The sequence below is a fragment of the Prosopis cineraria genome, unplaced genomic scaffold, assembly GCF_029017545.1.
Source record: "Prosopis cineraria cultivar Desert tree isolate PC_DT_omini unplaced genomic scaffold, ASM2901754v1 PC2, whole genome shotgun sequence".
Lineage (NCBI taxonomy): Eukaryota > Viridiplantae > Streptophyta > Magnoliopsida > Fabales > Fabaceae > Prosopis > Prosopis cineraria.
Window position 1 is genome coordinate 8,690,086 of NW_026555333.1, and position 20,323 is coordinate 8,710,408.

General features: G+C 30.9%; 2 protein-coding genes across 2 annotated transcripts; both read left to right on the forward strand.

Moving 5' to 3' along the window:
* The first annotated feature begins 5,113 nt into the window (after positions 1-5,113).
* On the forward strand, positions 5,114-6,318 carry LOC129304035 (transcription factor MYB123-like). Its single transcript, XM_054943659.1, has 3 exons — positions 5,114-5,303; positions 5,377-5,506; positions 5,609-6,318. Exons 1-3 carry the CDS (start codon positions 5,165-5,167, stop codon positions 6,177-6,179), a joined length of 840 nt encoding a protein of 279 aa, XP_054799634.1. The 5' UTR covers positions 5,114-5,164; the 3' UTR covers positions 6,180-6,318.
* A 9,785-nt stretch (positions 6,319-16,103) lies between these two features.
* Positions 16,104-17,206, forward strand: LOC129303891 (transcription factor MYB1-like). Its single transcript, XM_054943461.1, has 3 exons — positions 16,104-16,256; positions 16,342-16,471; positions 16,565-17,206. Exons 1-3 carry the CDS (start codon positions 16,112-16,114, stop codon positions 17,154-17,156), a joined length of 867 nt encoding a protein of 288 aa, XP_054799436.1. The 5' UTR covers positions 16,104-16,111; the 3' UTR covers positions 17,157-17,206.
* The last annotated feature ends 3,117 nt before the right edge of the window (positions 17,207-20,323 follow it).

A 20,323-nucleotide genomic window follows, 5' to 3' on the forward strand; every position in this document is an offset into this window, starting at 1 on the left:
GACTCATTTTTTAAATCCTATACATCTCTGAAAAAACTAAAAAAATAATTTTTTTGTGTATAGAAAAATGTAATAACATGGAAAATAATATAAATAGGATAACTTGCAATCTCGCTCTGCTTCCGGAGAAGGACCTAAAGCTAGATAAATTGCAGGGGTGAGGATGAAGCTGGATTGGAAATGGGAGTTACTGAGTTAGGGTACTATTTATAGTTTTGACTCTTTTTTTTTAAAAAAAAAAAGAACCGCAATTTTTTATATGTAGACCAAATCAACGGGAGATTCTCAGCCCGATGATTTCTTGCTTTGTCCGTCAGTTGCAGACACAGCAGGTAGCTCGAACTTGTGGGAAGATATGATACATATGCACACACCAAAAACGTAAGCGCGTCCGTGAATGTGATAAATATTGAATTAGAAAACTATGTATACGAGGAGAAAACCGGCCAAGAGAAGCTTCCTTTGGATTTCTTTTTTTGTTAACATTGAAACAAGGCTTATTTTACGCAAACTTCAACATGATGAAAGGGGGATTCAAAGGTTAGGTATAGCAGAAGCAGGAATAAAAATATGAGCGCACATGAAGATGCAGGAGGGTGTTCCATCAATGAATGAGGCACAAAATTAAACGTTGCTGCCGAACAATTAAAGTTCACAAATGAGAACCATGAGACGGGGTCCTCCAGGTCGTTGTTGCTTTCGTTGTCGGTAAATGACATGTTACCACGTGACCCTGCGGGCCCTCATTGACATAGAGGTTGGAAAATATATTCACCACAGCTTAGAAAAAATAATTATATATTGACTTCATTTACCTTGGGGGGCTCCATTATTAGAGGCGGCTGCAATGTTCGATTCCCTCATTTTCAACTTTCAAGTTTACAAATGAGTCTATCCATGAAAGCTGGTGCATGATTGTAATGATTACACAGCCAAAGTGCTCCTAATTTTCATTCAAATGTGGGATCATCGATTGGTTAGTCTATGGAATATCCAACGCGCAGTGCATGTATAAGCTTCCAATATATATTGTGATTTGCACCATCACACAACTTGGAGTCCGCCACGACTCCTCTCCGCGTGTGAAGTTAATAGTACCAAGATTGTATTTGCATGCAAAAGTAGAAAAGGACTTTCACAGTGCTTCACAATATTGAAATTTCGAATTAACCCGTTGTTAATTATTAATTTTCCACACTATGATGAGGGGAATCCATCCTCTGAATAGTGATAGTCTACTCCAGAATCAATGATAGATTACTTTGGTCTAAGAGAGAAGTCAAGTGGGGCAAGCAACCAAGCTGTGCTATTAATTTTCTACAGAAAGGCTACGTACGTACTGGGTTTTTTCCTCTCCTATTCGAAATTAACTTTAGCCTGGATCGCAGTCGGATCTGTTGAGGTTACGCACTTAAATTTTTATATATTATATTTGTTTAAACTATCATATCTATATTTGAGATTTTAAAAAATATTTATTATTATTCAAAATAATTTGATGAAAATCTCTCTCTCTCTCTATATATATAGACACACAAGCGTATCCTATTTCTTTCCATCATTCATAATGGACACCATTATTATAATTTCCATCGTGAAATTCATCTCTGTGGGTCTTTTGTCCCTTATATTGAGGAGTTTTTGACATTAAATTTTCAATGTTATCTTTCATTATTTCCTCTAACTTTTCTATAATTTTTAATTATTTAATCTTGTTTAGTTCTGTTTATTATTTGTGAGCTTCCTGCATTAATAATGCTCTGACTTTACAATGATCTCTACGTGGCTCTATTATCCCTCAAAGCCCATCTAGAGTTTTCACTCTTGAAGAAGTGCTTCCAGAAGTCGTGTGTGTGTGAAACAGCATTAACGACGTTAATGATCAGCTCTCTGGCATAAATTAAGAATAAATGGTGTCTTGCTAATTAGCTGGAGGCAACCATTGCAGTTAACAGCTGCAGCAGTACCCCTTGTTCATGTCACAGATGGCGATGGCTTCGTTCCTGCAAGAACTAAATGTTCCTGACATCTTGGGTCCCCTTAATGTGATTGTGATTAGGAACATGTCCGTTATTCAAAATGCAATGCATGTTTTCATCATTTTTAAGGATGTGACCTTTTTTTTCTCTTTCTAGCAAAGCAATTCATTCGAACCTTACTTTTTTTATTTGGAAAAAAAAATAAAAACTCCCCCTTTCTCTTGATTTTTAAGGATGTGACCTTTTTTTTTTCCTTTTCTAGCAAAGCAATTCATTCGAACCTTACTTTTTTAATTGAAAAAAAACTCCCCCTTTCTCTTAATTTTAAAAATGTTAAAATTTTATGGTCTTATTTTTTTTAATATTTATAAATATCAGTGCCTCGGCGGCAGGATGACGCTATGCATGCTTTGGCTAGGAACAGTGGAGAATATCACTTTCTTTTCTTATTTGGCCAACCAGGTTTAGTTTCAGCATCACCTCAAAAATTAATTTTACTAAGAGGCCGCAAAGTGAATTGGGTTATAGTTGGCATAACATTTGTGAGATCGTTGTGACGTTTATTGTAACTTTCAATCCTTCCTTTATACATTTGGATTTGATTCCCTTCACTTTCTTGGTTTCCAATCCATTTAACGCTCTTCTCTCACTTCCCACCAAACCAAACCAATTTTTTAAATAGAATTTCAATGAAGATTCCCATGCCTTTATACTTATTTAAATTTAACACCTTTAAATTTTAAAAATTTCAATGCAATTCAACGATATTGATTTGATATCAAATTTTTAAGAAAAATAATAAAATTATCTCTTATTTAAATTAATATCAGAATTGTCCTACCTCATTTATTAATTACTTTAATTTCACTTGTTCATTTTCCTAAATAGGGCAATAAATAATAGTTTATAAGTAAATGAAAAACGTATATTATAATAATTAACAAGTGATCTTAAGGTTTGCAGCAAAAAAAAAAAAACAAGTGATCTTAAGGTGATTTAAATAAAAAACAAGTTAAGTAGGATAATAATTAACATTTCATAAATAAATTAACAAGTGAAGTATGACAATGAACAAGTAGAGTATGAAAGTTCTTATATTAATTTAAATGAGGAGTGATTTGTCATTTTCCTCAGAAATTTAATGTCAAATCTCCCCTAGACTGTAGTATAATTTTAAAAATTTAAGGGGCTTTGAATTTAAATAAATGTGGTCAAGGGATCTTTATTAAAATTCTTCAATTTTTTTATCCACTTTCAATACACGCACAAAGACCGTCTACTCCTGACAAACAAAATTAAGCTAACTTTCCAACTAATTAAATAACTTTTATTTAATAAATTTTACCGAGGATCATTTTAAAATTTTAAAAACATTCATTAATTTAACTGATTTTACTAATCTATATAGAAAAGTGTTAATAGATCATTATAACAAGGATCAGAGGGAGTAAGATATTATAATACATCTTTTTTTGGTACATCATTATAATTTTATAATGCATCTTGACTAATAAGTTTGGAAGGTCCGACATGGCAGGACATGATATTACTCTCGTACGTGGGTTAGGCCCACTATGAGTTGAGTGGCTCTTGGACTAAAATGAAGTTCTGACGCCTTCAAAGAAAATTAATAAAACAAGAAAAGTAAAAGAGGCTGGGTTAAGTATTTTGGGTCCACATTCTGCCAATGCTTCTCGGTTGAAACTTGGAGCTCACACATAAGCCACCCGGTTCTCTTGTCCATGCACGATGGATCCATGGGTTCCCCATTCAACTGTGAAATCGTTGAGTCTTGGACTCGAAGCAATGAACTTCAATAACTTGACATTTTAAGTAACTTTAGAAGCAAAACAAAATAAATTTCAATAGATTTTAATCTGGTTTAACATGTTTTTTCATCGATATAATAAAGATAAGTCCAATAATTAATATGAATTTGACTCGTAACTTGTAAGATTGTAAATTTAAATTTTGATGGCAATGTATGTGAAAACTTTGCTAATAAATGATTCATAAATATTTATAGTTGGAGGTATGTAGTTTTAATCTTGGCAAACCCTTGAGACTAAGCTTATCTAAACTTTTCACTAGCAAATTCTTTTTAATAATTTCTGAATTGTTTATTTAAAAAAATAATTCATATATATATATATATATATATATTATATATATGTTGCCGTTCAAAGACTGAATGGTATATACTCAGAAACACAAGACGGGAAGAATTTTAGAGGCTTGTGTGGTGGGTAATTAAGAACGAAAGGGGGTGTTCATCCGGATCGAGTCAGCCAGACACGGAAGCACAGAACACAATAGCCAACACAAGTTGCTCTGCCCTCCTCATTAAATTCTTAATTATATTAAGAATTAATTAGTTGCTTATAATTCACACATCTCTTTTAAATAACTTCAACGATTCGGTGACGATCCTTCCAACTTCTACTCATGTACAACATACCTTTATTGTTTTATATCCACTGCCATTCTGTTTCTGTGACTCTATCATTAACCAGTCTCCTTTCTAATTAGCTTCTCTTCCGTGTTTGATGGGATTTCTGCACGTTATCCTCATAGTTGTTCATTTGTTGAATTAAAGAAATTCAACGTCGGATACTTCTATATATATATATATATACATATATATGTGCTAGCTAGCTAGAAAGACATGTCCAATAATCAATACTCGTATGACCTGATTGGATTCCCCAGAAATTTTATTTCATGACTGTGTGACGCAGAGCGATGGAGTCCTGCGTCCCTTTCTTTGGCTACGAATTCTCGAGAATATATCTTGTTGGTGATTAAATAACTAGAAAACGTCTTCGCCCTTTTTGTTTTTAGTGGTGCTGCAAAAACTTAAACATAAGCTAAAATCTCCCGTGAATCATTACTATTTTAAACCACTGAAAGGCAAAATAAGTTACTTGTCTATCTGCACTGCAATCCACAAAACACCAAAATAAAGAAAGAAATAGTTATTCTTTTGATGCAGAAAACCAAACACATGCAATCTTGAATGTTGCTTTCTAAGACAGCAAATCCAAAGTTGACTTTCACTCGTCATTGTCTGCATGGAGGCCTATATATGCAGTCACACACACAAACACACACACATGAGTTATTAGGGTGTTTTTTCCAAAGATCAAAGACACCGAGACTGAGAAATTCTTAAAAAGGAGAGAGAGATGGGGAGAGGGTCATGTTGCTCCGAGAAAGGAGAAGTGCTGAAAAGAGGAGCATGGACTGTTCAAGAGGACAAGTTACTCACTTCTTACATCATGGCCCACGGCGAAGGCAAATGGACCCACGTCCCTAAAGCGGCTGGTAATTTAACTTCGATATTTATCCCTCCTTTTCTTTCCTGAGCGTGACGTTAATTCCAAGTATAAAAATGCAGGCTTGAACAGGAGTGGCAAAAGCTGTAGGCTCAGATGGTTGAACTATCTCAGGCCTGACATCAAGCGAGGAAACATCACTAGCGATGAAGAGGATCTCATCATCAGACTCCATAAACTTCTCGGCAACAGGTTGCTAATGCTCACTCTCCCTTGTCATTATTTCATGGTTCGTGTATATGTAGTTTATCTGACTGACTTACTCTTCCTGATTTTTAAATATACATCATTTAGATGGTCTCTCATAGCTGGAAGGATACCCGGACGAACAGACAATGAAATAAAAAACTACTGGAACACAACTCTGTCAAAGAAGCTTAGAACACAATCATGTGAAATGACGACTGAGCAACATCCAGCGAGCAAATCAACAGCAAGGAAGCCCGACGATACCCCGTCACCAGTAATCCAAACAAAGCCTTGGAAATGCAAACACGTGGTTATCCGACATCCCCCATGTCCGAAGGAAAATTTGCTCGTTTCAAACCAGATGGAGTTTGAGGAAGCTGGCATAACCACCCAGTTCACTAATGAATCTCGAAACTCACCTGCTCCAGAGCCTCAATATGTCCATGAAAATCATCAGTTTAATGAAAATTATGATCTTTGCTCGGACATGAATCGTGATAGCAGTGTGGCCAGGCATGCTCATGATGATCAGTGCGGAGCTAGTGACCAAGTTATGTTCAATGGCTGGACCACAAGTGGCTTGGAGGTCGACTTCAATAGCATTGCCATGTGGGAGATAGATTCATTGGCCCTCCTCCTGGAATCTGAGGTTCTGGATGTGAGTCCAGTGAATTGATTTGCACTGCGAGCGCGTCTAATTAAGGGCAGATTTTGTGACGTATGAATAGTGAACAAAAAAAAAAAAAACATCTCTGTCCCGATGGCTTTGTTTTCCGGCCCCATTGTTTAATCGAGATTTTAGTATCTTTGTTTTTTCTTTTGTCTAAGGATTGTGTGACGTATGAGTGAAGGAACTTTCCTTTTTTCGGCATCCAAAGAGTGAAGGTGAGGGAGAAATGAGGAAATTGGGTATTATGTCTATTTCACTAACAAAATGAGAACTCAAGGGTTTAACATTGTACATCCCTCGCTGATGGAAGTTTGCACTAATTCATGTAATACAGCTGACATTAGCAGATGATGAATATATGCATAATTAACTTCCTAATAAATTCTGACTAACTTAATCTGGCTTTATAGCCTGATCACAGCCATAAGCTGTACCTCTCCAACTTGCACTACTACAAAAATGACATACAAAGAGCGCTCCCATAATTTTCATAGAACTAAAACTTATAAAGCCTATGAAAGCGCTTTTAGGGGAACCTCTCCTTTAGGCCATGCTAGCTATGGGAGCATTTTAAAAGTGTATTCATAAGTTAAAAATAAGCACTTCAAAAAGTATTTTTTGTAATAGTGTTGCTAAACTAAATCTAACCACATTATATGATATAGCTGCATTATCTCACGAATGAACGAATTAATTTCTCTTTAGATCAAATTTTGTGTAAATTTATATATAAGTCTATCTCTTTTATAAAAATGACATCGAAAATTGATATTTCAATGTTAAATTTAAATATGAGGATTGTAGTTTGATCTGCAGATAATTTGCAATGCTTGATATGTTAAAAAGCCAGTTCTAAAAGTGTGTAATAAAATGTGTCCTTCTTAATAAATAGAAAGAGATGAGTAATTTTACATCATTGATCATTTTGTGAGATATATAGTTCTTAAAGAGAGATCCTTTGTAGCAGTGGAGAGGGTTGGCAAAAACCATGCAACTGCTTAGTATATATAATACAAGAAGAATATGAGTTGAATGATTGATTTGGATCCTCTTCATAATTTTTATCAATATCTCTCCCCATATGCAAATTCATCCGATTATCTGGTTTAATTATGTAAGATCCCTAATTATAGTATTAAACTAAATATGTTATTCATTTAAATACTATCAAAACAACGAAGCATCTCCAAAAACATTTAAAAGATAATAATAAAGGCATGACCGTTAAATCAAGTGGATAATCAAATCAACGGATGAAAATGTGTACGTAGCTAGAGATGTACCGCGCGAGAGAAATAAACTCGGTAGAACAAAGATTTTGTTCGAGTAGTGCATTTATCTATCGATCTTATGCCAGTTTTTCCAATAAATTTATACTCGTGATTCTTATAATAGACAAATAGCTAATTCTCTCATAAAAAGGTCCTGGAGGGAGTATTAGATTGCCTCACAACAATATTGATATGTTACTCTTTTACCCAATCTATATAGGAATAAGCTACATAATAATCTGAACCGTTGGATTATCTCAAAATTATATTATCATTTCAATGGTTCAAAGTGAAAATCTTGTCATCAGCATATTCAGCTTAACAACAAAGTCAAACAACTCATGTAATTTTTGCATTGAAACTTAATCATTACATTAAATATAGTTTCTACTAATTTAATTTTGATTATATACTATAGTATGTATGTTTCATTGTATTTTATAAGTTTTGAAACTTACATGTGCGGTAAGAGATAATTATTAAAAATGCAAATTTAAATATTTATAATAATAGTATAATTATGTAATTTCCTCAAATTTAATATTTTTTTTATCATGTCTGAAATCTAATTACTACGTGCTCGCGTACGTACTTGACGTAAATCAATCCTTACACAATATAATATATACAGCACAAGGTTGACTAATAAAATTAAGCAATCAATCAAAACCAATATATGTTATAAAATGTGAACTGTTATCTGAAATAAAATAAACAATAATTGGTCTGAAATGTGCAACTTGTTTTATGGTAAATTATTCAAGGCAATATGGTTTAATTAGCTGACATAAATATGTAACTTGGTCGAAATTAAATTAAATAACTTATTTTTCCCATATACAAATAAATGCTCATTTCGATTATAAATGTAAAACTCAAATCAATAAAGATAGTTTTCAATGTAAATGATTAAAATGAGGGGTTTTCTTACAAATAACCTACTTAACTAATTTATTTAAGAAATATAAATTAGCCATATAGCTCGTATGTATTTTAGGTCCAAAGACAGTAGCTCATTGCTTCCCCCAATATAGGATACGGTCTTTATTTTCCAAACTTATACTGAAGACTGCAGCTAGCATTACTTACTCATGACACTGACACTTGCCATGAAATCTTCATTTCTAAGAATACAGCTCTGCTTCTACAGAGTCATCTCTTGCTTGCTGTTCCCATAAGCTATCCTCAATAATTGGAGTAGAATGAATCTTGTACGGCCTTTTCATTAATTAACCTCTATATCGTTATTTATATTATGATCAAATTAAATTATAGATAACAGTATAATAACTGCGGAGGCTGAAGGACTGCGTATGAGGTATGATGGATTTGGATTTGATGATTGTAAGCACTGAACATCTGTACCATCCAAGTCATTGAAATCAATATCAATAACTCAGATAAATTCACTTATTTATTAATCTCAAATGAAGCATGACTTCAAAACCATTTATCTAAATTTCAACTGTTAAAATGATATAAACACTCAATACATATATTAAGTACAGTTGCTGAATCTAAATTCAAGTATGATAACATTTTTCAGAAGATCCCTGATTATAGTTAAAGTCACCTAGAACAAACATTTAATGTTTAATCTTAATCCTTCGCTATTTTTGGTTGCGGCCAATAAGTGAACAAATGAATCATCTGAATTGAATCATCATTAAATAAAAATATGATGCTTCGGCTGAAAAAATCCGGTCAGGAGAATTTTGATGAAATAAAATATTATATTTTTCCCAAAAATATATATTTTTTATTTACTGATAATAAATTGATAATTTTTTTTATTTATTTTTTGGCTTTATCTAATTGCTGATGATCCTTCGTTATGCGCCCCTAAAATAGAGATGTAACGAGGCTAGGTAACAGCATTTTTAAGTGTCTTGCTAACTTCTTCTTCTTCTTCTTTTTTTTTGGGTAAACATATGTATGTCTTACTTACTTTGACTAGATTAATTTACGCTTCATTTAACAGATCCTTCCGTTTCCACTCTTGAGCAATAAAATGAAATTGTGCGTTTAACCTTTAAGTATGTGTTTAATATTCACATGTTCTGTTAAAACTAATGACACATATAATGAATTGACTCTACCAAAACCATCCATTCGACCATGCAATTGCCATCAGAAAGAGCTTCAAATAAATTAAAGTGCCTTGCAACCAACAAAAGCAGAGCAAACAACAAAAAAAGTAAAACATTAACCAAAATCTCTAAAAGAAGAACGATCAAACTTCAAAAGATTAAGTAAAGGAATTGAGTGCTGAGCAACCCAATACAGAGGAACCCAGTTTGCCACCATATTAGCTTCCTTGGGAACTCAAGAGAACAAAGAGTTCCTTAAAAAATTCCTCTTAAAGAGGATGTTCTCAAAAGAGTAAAAACATTTCCATTCGGCAGAAGCCAATCTTAAATTTAAACAGTTAACAAGACATTTTGAATTAAATTCAAAAAATATATAGGTTATGAAGACCATTGTGAACTGCAAATTCAACTGCACACTCCATAGCTAAGAATTCTACTTTGAGAGCAGAAGAGGCAGCACAAATCCCTGATGATCCATCCACACACCTTCCATTACAATCTTTGACAAGAAAAATAATCGCAGCATGCTTTAGGTTCTCCCTGAAAGCACAATCAGTATTAATTTTTAAATAATTTCCCAAGAGAGCAACCTAGTTTTGACATTGGTCAAATTCAGCATGATCAACAACAGTACCAGCATTATTAAACCAGCCATTAGCATCCCAAAATTCAAAAAGCATATTATTCGCACGACTATTAACAAAACAAGGGTCCACCATGACCTTGAGCATCTGGATTTTCAAATATGCCAAAGAATACATGCAATGAGAGCTTTTTGCCTCTAATCCAAATTCATATCTAAAAGCCAAGAGGCAAGCCATTAGTTCAATGAAGATACATTGAACTCAGTAATTATCAAACTTGTTCACGCGATTAAAGTATACTTTTCTTTGCCATTATTTCATTAAAAAAACTGAACTTTGATTGATGTTTATTGTTAATTATTTATTATAATAATTAATTAGAATATTGGAGACTTTAAAATATTTGAGTGCGCAGATATTGACTTAATTGACTTTTCCCTTTTGCACACATTAATTAAAAAGGTTTTCAAGATTTCTTCCCACTAGTCTAATTATATAGTTTCGCGACTTTTAAAAAATAATGGTTAATATTATTAAATTAAAAAATGTAATTTTTCAAATTTGCCTTTCATTGAAATGAATGATCAAAATAAAAAGTGTTTAGGAATTGAAAGTTTGCCAAATTATAAGACATTTTCCATCCAAATTATAAGACATTTTCAACCATGTTTCACATGCCAATAAAAGTAATTATTTCTTTAATCCCAAACAAAAATTGTATGTCTTTCCTTTTTTGCTCTTAATCTTTTTATTATGAAGAGTGAAAAAAGTGTTTAGTTCTATTATATTTCTCATACTTACATTAATTAATTATTTCAAAGCTAAGTTTAAAAAAAATTTAAAAAAGACTAATCATGTCTTATATTTTGAACAAAAGTTTAGCTGAAAAATGTTTTGCAATTTGAACCAAGAGAAGTACAACTTTATCCTACATATAGCACCAAAATTAATAGAGCCTTTTCGGAGGAATAAACGCAGACATAAACACGCGAAAAAATGTCGTATGTGAACATACCATTTCCATCAATGTGTGTCTATAATTTTTAGGGAGAACGACAAATAAATTTTAAGAGGATTAATTAATTTAAAAGAAGTCTTAAAGTGTTAAATTTTTAAAAATTATAAATTTAACTCTTAATTTTATAATTTTATTATGATAAATTTATAATTTATTTTTTAAATTTTAATATAGTTAAGAATAAATAAATTTATTTTTTATTAACATTAAAAATATAAATTATAAATTTATCACAATAAAATTATAAAATTAAAAGTTAAATTTATAAATTTTTAAAGTTTAACATATTATTTTTTAAAAAATTAATTATTTTTTTGAAATCTATTTATCATCTTTCCTAATTTTTATCCTGGGATCCGTAAACCTAGAGATTGACCTCGATCATGGGTCCTGTGCACAAAGTTGAAGTTGAAGTTAGAGTTTCAAAGGGTTAGGTGAATTATTATTGAATTTGTTAGCGGAAGGGGCAGAGTAACTTCCTATGGCTATGATTCCATGTCGGACATGTTGCCACGTGATATTGAATATCAATTCATTCATAACCCGATTAATTCGCCACCCCTTGGAATTCATCGACATGTATCTTGACAGAAGCTGCCCCTGGATCTGCTGTCTTCGTTTGTTTGTTTCTTGCCCTCAAGCCAAGTCAACTAATGTGAGTTAAGAATTTCTCCGTTACGGTGCCTATTAATGATTACGCCACTTGGTGCTTGTACATTACTGGACCACGCGGCCCTGTATTCATGGAGATCGATGCTACAATGACAAAGTTGCATCAGTCAATTACTTCTCCGTGTGTCGATATTGCCCAAGAACAACACTAATCTCCGCAAGAGTAGGGAGGAGCATATTCAAAGTTCAGCAATGCATTGCCACGTGATTTAGAAAAGTTTTATCATTTTATTTTTTTAAATATTATAATTTTATTGAAGTCATCATACATTTTTATATTATTAATAAATTAATATAAATAATTAAATTATCTTTAATTCAAATTGATAGATTACCCTTGACATATGAATTTGTAATTTGGCATTGTATTATTGAAATTTTAAGAATGAAAGTTATAATTTTTTAAATAAAACTTATAATTGACACTTGTTATTTTCAACACTTTAACAATATTAAGAATTTTACATGTGAACTTGTAATTTGTTATTGCATTCTTATAATTTAAAAAAAAAGTTGTGATTTTTTTAAACAACACTTGAGACAAAATTAAAGGTAATTTAATCATTTATATTAATTTATTAATGATAAAAAATTTTTAAGAGATTTTAGTGAAAGTATAACATTTTGAAGGATCAAATTATCATTAACATTTATATAATTTTAAAAAATTTTATTATAATTTTTTTAATTAATTTGCCGGGTTTTGAAATTCATAAAACGTATCTGACTTCTTATTAAGCTTTGCTGATAAGATTTCGAGTCAATCACCAAATGATCCTGCCACTTAAAAAAGTTGTCCACAATAAATATGTACATATATAATTTACGGTTAGACTTCACTCGTGTGCTTGATCGAATTTCCAACACAGTTCAACTACTTCCCGAACTTGCTCCATTTTGGTTGAGACGCGCACTCAGCATGAAAGATGATTCACAGTAAACTGCTTGGGCATGGGAATTAGGGGGCCCATGTGATAATTAAGTAACTTTAACCCTGCATGTCTGTGTGTGCGGGCATGTGCATGCAGGTTAAAACTTTATAGCGCAGCAAAGGGTAATAAACAAATTCTTTCATCCAATTATATGAGTCTTACAATAATTTAATTTATTAAGGTCCGCCGAATCATCATAGACGTGCCATGGTTCCAAGTTCAAGGATCACTTTCAAAAGTGTTTATAGATCGCCTATGAACAAATTAATTATTCTTTTTATTTAAAAATATAAGATATTTTTTAGGGAGTTGGATGTTAAAAAATTATAAGGCATTTTTAGTATTTTAAAATGTAATCATTACCTTTTTTTTTAAGTGTCCCTATTAATAATGACTTTATAGTTATTATAGAGTATTTGTTAGGGATAAATATGAAAAGATAAGGTTAGTTTGAAAGTAGATAATTACTTTATTGGAGGGTGAGATTTGATTAAAAATGACTTACATTTTTAAATAGAGGGAAAATGATAGTAACAAAATTTAAAGGGAGAATTTCAGTAAAGATCATTACACTTATTTAAATGCAAAGAATTTAAAATTGTGAAATTACATTGCAATTCAGATGTACTAATTTGATATTAAATTTTTGAAAAAAATAATAAAATTACCCCTGATTTGAAGTAATATCATAACTTCCCTATTTATTGTCTTACTTTATTTGTTAATTTACTTATAAAATATTATTAATTTTTTCACTTAATTTATTTTTATTTTAGGTATTCAAATTATCTTAAGATAATTTGTTAATTCTTATACTATATATTATTCATTTACTTGCGAACTTTTATTTATTTCTTCACTGTACTTGTTTATTGTCAAACTTTTATTTTATTTTATTCTAAAAAAATGAACAAGTGAAATAAGATAATTAACAGTATTTTTTAATTAAATAAACAAGTGAAGTGAAAAAATTTTAATATTAATTTAAGTAAAAGGCAATTTTATTATTTCCACATAAATTTAATATCAAATTTTACTGAAATTTTAGAAAATTATGAACTTTGAATTTAAATAAATATAATTAAAGAATCTTTATTAAAAAAATTTAAATTAAAGTTATAATTTTATAAGTTATTAACTAAATCTTTACTGACGCAACCTTCGTTTGCCCCTCTTTTCTTTTCAGATATTCTAACTACAGCGTGCCTCATTTGAAACTGGATATCCTGTACTGAATTTCGGCCCGGCATTTCGTACTTGTCCCGGCTATTCCAGGAGCTTACAAATGGGCTCAACAGACAACAGCATCCTCGTCAAACTAGTTAATTTCTCTATTTTAAAAAAAAACATTTTAAAGTTTTTTAACAACAAACTTCGATATCATGCCCACCAATTAATTGATTTAAGTTCGAACTGTGTTGGATTTGAAATAATAGCAAACTTTAAAACTCAGCATAATTTTTTTCCTCTCTATTTTTAACAAGTGAATTAGAGGCGGTTAAGTAATCCTTTTCACTGGACCTACATTTGGAGCTCTAAGTTAAATTTATTCATATAAAATAATTTTAAATTTTAAAAGTATATATTTTGAATGGTTATTAGATAAAAAAAATTTATAAGTGGATAATTTTTAATGATGGGGACGAGAAATTACACTTAATATCATAAAACATAATATAGTTTTTACTGCCCAAACAAATCTTTTTCTCCTATTTCTATAGGTTAATGTTCGAGGATTTAATGACTCGTTACGATTAAAAATTTTCACCATAGACGTCTTCAAAATAATTCAAAATGTTTAGATCCTCATTTTTTTGGGGCTTGTGCACTCAATATCTTGCCCTGTCCCATGTTGAGTCGAGGAGACTTAATGAGAGACCAAAACTTAGTCCGAATCAAGTATTGATAAACCTCTTTGAGCGGCTGGCTCTACCACCGAGTTTTGATGCTTCTGCATTTTTAGGAATCAAACTTAAGACCACTGAGTAGTTAAGTTAGAATAACCCCTCAATTGTTGATCCAAATGTTCGGTAGCAATGTTCATATCCCTCGATGAAAATATTTTCAGTTTAGGGTCTTGACATGTAATTAATTTCTGTAGATTCCTTTTTTCGTTAGGTAAAAAGGGCGTTGAATAAAGAATACATGCAGTGCAGAGTAAAACCCCCAAAAGGTGAGTGATTGCAGTGCAGAGTAAAACCCCCAAAAGGTGAGTGATTGCAGTGCAGGTAAGAAATTGATCAGGGCCCTGTCTTATTCGTCCGTTCTTAACTATAAAAATCGGTAACAGCTTTCAAGGTAAAAAATGAGTCCATGAAACTCGAAGGCAAGGTGATGATGAGCTGCAAAACGCGCATATGCAATTTTTAGCTCTTAATATAATGGTTCTCATAATAATAAGCGTAACTAACTTTCTAAGTAGTAACAAGCACGCAACCCTGGCAGCATCCGAGGAAGAAGGTCAAGGATGATTGATGAAAGATTCATAATGATGATCTTTGAGACTGGTAGGTTCACCCTTGACGACAAAGTAACGCGTATGAGTTGACATAGACGAAATAGTTAAACATAGATATGTACTCTACATATATAAGAGATCCCAGGTTGAATAATATAACTATCCCTTGGACTCAGTTAACTTCAACGGTATGTGGTGCTGCTCCTTATTCAAGCTAATTACACATTAGCTTTTGTAGCAGACTGGTCCATCTTATCAATGTGATTTATATAGGAAAATTTCTTAACCAAATGCCAAGCCGTGATTAAACCAACAGCGTACGAACCAAACCTATTGTACTTGAGAACCCAAGACCAGTAGTAACCAAAGCATATTCTTATCATCATAACATGGACACGTGCACCGTGGTTTACAGCTACTTACTTCGTTACTTTCACTTCTTACATTGACTTTCATGGTCGAACGAAACTAGGAGACCTGCGAAAGCTTGCATTCCAAGGGAAATAACTATTCTTGCAAGCATGAACCCCTCAACACTTTTGTCTCTTTGCATTTGACGGTTAACGATGTGCATCAGATATATAGCCAATATAATCTCCTTTAAACTTGAAGTTGTCGATATATAGTTGGATAATAATTTCATGAAGCACGTGATGAGCTCGGGAATTTTTTTTCTTAATCTAGAGCCACACCCACCTCATTTGAATACACACCATTACATATTCTTTTACAATTAATTATTATTATTTATTTACTACGGAAAACCAAACACGTATTAATGAACGTTGCTTTGTAGTACAACAAATTCAGAGTACGAGTTTAATTTTGGCCATATTGGTTGAGTACAGTGGTCTATAAAAAGAGTCATGATTGGTCTAAGTTCCAGGAGGAAACAGAAATAAAAGAGAGAGAGATGAGGAGGAGCACTACTCCAAGTTGCTCCAGGGAAGGAGAAGGACTGAACAAAGGAGCGTGGACAGCTCAAGAGGACAAGTTGCTCACTTGTTACATTATGGTCCACGGCGAAGGCAAATGGACCCACGTCCCTATAAGAGCTGGTAATTAACTTCTAAGTTTCCTTTTCAATTTTCCTTTTATTCCTGCTGCTCTCCAATTTGCGTGGAGCGTGACAGTAATTTGCAGGCTTAAATAGGAGTGGCAAAAGCTGTAGGCTTCGATGGCTGAACTATCTCAGGCCTGATATTAAGAGAGGTAACATCACCCAAGATGAAGAGGACCTCATCATTAGACTTCATAAACTTCTTGGTAACAGGTTAGTTATATATTCCCTCTCCATTTTATTTTCCTATTATTCTTTTCTTCCTACTCCAGCAGTACTGTGACAGTAATCGTATTTCATACACAGATGGTCTCTTATAGCTGGAAGGCTACCTGGAAGAACAGACAATGAAATCAAGAACTACTGGAACACCACTTTAGCTAAGAAGCTAAGAACACAGTCAGGCCCAACGTCTGAACAACATCCATCCAGCAAATCAGGCGAGTCTGATGAAATCAACAGACCACTAGTAATCCAAAAGAAGGCCGGAAGATGCAAAAACGTGGTTATCCAACATCCTCCTTATTCTGAGGAAACGTCAACCATTAACTCTCAAGCTTCCAACCAGTTGGTCTTTGAGGAAGCTCACCTCACTCGCCAGTTCACAGACCAGTTTCCGCAGGCTGTTGGTGAATGTCAGAATTCAGATGTCAACTTGTCGGGTCCTGAACGGAATGATGAGTTTCAAGATGAACTGAATGCAGTAGATTTTTTCAGGGAGTTTGGCCTTGACAATAGCATGCCCGTGGCCATGGATGCTCAAGCAGACGAGTTCTCGCTTATCGACGAACTTGTCGATTGCCGGATAACTGATGGGTTCAGGAACGTTGTCAGTGCGGATCTAGATTTGACAACATTCATGATGGATTCTGGGGATTGGCCCTGGATTCGTTTTTAGCTTTTGTATACCATTAATTCGTCTTGTCTTTCAAAGCAGTTAAGTGTTCACTTGTGTTTGCTTCTCTTTCCTAAAAATTTATTTGCTGAGCGTTCATTTGTTAAAAATTGGTTTAATAAAGATTAATTATTATAAAAAAATTTATATTTAAATGCATTTTTTTAAAAATTAGTTTAGTAAATTAAAAATTATTTAAATTAATGATAATTTATATTTTAAAATGTGATTTTAAATACACAACGACCAAAAAACATGAATTTATGATAATTTATAATTTTTACTATACAAATATAATATATTAAAATTAGAAATGTTTAAAAAATGTGAAAAAATTAAAATAATATAAAATTTAATATGTTAAATAATAAAAATAAAAATATAAAGTTTGATATGTTAGAAACATTATATAATAAATAATTTAATATACATTAATATTGAAAATTAACATGATTCAAAAAATATATATGATTACATTTTTTATTCCAAAAAAGTTTAATACAATTTGATATATTAAATAATAAAAGTATAAAAAATGAATTTTGATTTATGAGACAAAAATTTTACACATAGTTGAATATACAATAATGTTAAAAATTAATATGATTAATTATTCAATGTATAATGTTAAAAATTTGATCTCTAATTATTATTATTTAAATAATTATTATATTTTTAATGAATTAGCATTATTTTTTAAATAAAAGAATAATATATTATATTTGAAATAACATGGTCAAATATAATTATACTCAACTTTTTAAATTTATTTTTCAAAAGTTTCATCATCTTACAATTTCTAAATACATTTTCAATAATATTCTCAAAGTACTTCTAAAATGTACTTTTATCTCTTTAATTTATTCTAGTATTAGTAATTTTATACAGTTAAATTAGATGAACAATTAAAGAGATGAATAAGATTAAATGTTAAGGGAGGTGAGGAAACGATCCACATTCGCAATTCTATAAATACGTACATTTCAAACCTAGAGAGCAAAAATAGCTATATGCAATAAAAATGATTAATTTATACCCGGGCATAGTTTTTTATTTCCACCGCGATTTTGGATGTCGTAAAATGGCGGATATGAAAATCATTCACTACAAAAAAATTGATCTCAATGCCGAATTTTTATTGATAATTTTTGTCTCCACTGAATAATTCGCTGGTGGGTGCTTGGTTTTGGTTTTTTTTCTTGAGAAAATCAGAATGAATGATCAGTGAGAAAAATTAATTTCTTTTAAAGATCAATTAAGATTCTTTAATCTTACATAGTAATATTAAAATTATTTGGTCTTTAAAAGCAATTAAGATTTATTATGAAAAGATAAAATTATCCCTTATTTATATATTTGTTGTCATGGGATAATTGTTTTTCCTAAAATAGATACTTGTTTATCAGATTTCACAATATTTCCTCTTGGCCTCCAAGTTAATATTTTGAAGTTGTTAATAAAAAAATTAATTATTATTAAATAAAAATGGAACTTGTTTTTTTTTCCTAAATTGAGACTTGTTCCATAAATTACAACACCTATTCCTCTTCACCACCAAGTTAATTTTTTTAAAATTGGTCATAAGGGAATTAATTATTATTAAAATAAAAATAAAATTTATTTTTTCCTAAATGAGGATCAAACTTATTATTAAAAGAGTTTTTGTATATATAAGGGGTAATTTTATTTTTTATAATAAATTTTTAATTATGATTCAGTCTTTTGATCCTATAAAGTAATATCTGAATTATTTGATCGCATGAGCAACAACTTTTTTTTGTTTGTCCTTAATTGTAATTTTCTTTTTCTTTTCCTCTTCGAGATCTTAAACAGTCTCTACGGGAAAAAAAGAAAAAAGTAATCTGTCTTTAAAGAGTTTTCGACAAAGTAATGCTAGGATTTCGTTTATTTAAGATTAAAAAAATATATAATTTTTAGATAGTTTAAAGATTTTATAAAAATATATTTATTTTATAGAAATTTTATAAAAATCATACATTATTTTATGTTTGGTTACAATGATAAAAAGTGATTATTAATTTATTATTTTTAAATTTTATAATATCTTCCTTAATTTTTATTTTATAAAAATAATTTATTGTTATATTATTTTAAAATTTTATGATATTTTCATGTATCCTATCTCTTTAAAACCCTATCTCATCTACCGTATTAGATTATTTTCAAAAACTATTCAAAATAGCTTTTTAAAATAATCAAAAAAAATTTTTATTCTGATTATTTTCAAAAATTTAAACAAACATTATAAAAACTGATAAAATATTTTTTTAAAAAATTTATTTTTTATGAAATAAACTAAAACAAACAAGCCCTAGATCATTTTAAGCAGAAGCACTTACGATAGCCAATCCAGGTTCTTTTACTGAAGGGAAATGGGCTAACTCTGCAATTTACAGCCGCCGAGGATGAAATGTAGATCAAAATTTTGCTGAAGAAGGAGAACAAGAATTTAAACAAGAGGACCAACACAGAAAAAATGTAACTCATAAGTCACAAGATCGTAAAATTAAATTTCATTAATGATATAATAATTTTATTAATTGATGATCTGTAAAACTTTTTAAACCTAGAAAATATAAAGTGTGAAAGCTTATCATCAAATTTTATCTTGTTAATAAAAATTTGGCTTATGACATTTAAGATTGCGGTGACTGGTGGAGCTACTTTTATTCTAAGGCGGGCAGATGCAGCCTCTGAAATTTTAGATATAAAATCTGTAGTATTAGTTTTATGTCCTCTCTCTCCCTAGTGTTCTAATTTTGCATCCTCTAATGATGGGAAATTGAGAAGATTGAAGGAGTTTTTTTTCTAATATTATATTTGTGATATTTTTAAAATTTCGAGAGAACAAACATTTTTTTGTACTGTTTGTTGTTTAAATACCATCGTAAATTTGTATTTTTTTTACTTTTTAATCAGTTAAATATTAGAGATACTTTATATGTATGTTAAAATCTGATTTATATTAAAGTTAAATTGTCATTAAAATTTAGAGGAGGAATAATCTTTAAACAATATAAATCAAATTTGTACAACAATGAATAAAAATAAATTTTAAAAAATTACTATCAAACTCAAGATCATTGCAAGATATATAATTTATATATAGAAATTTTAAATATAATTAAAATTAATTATTTAATATTTAA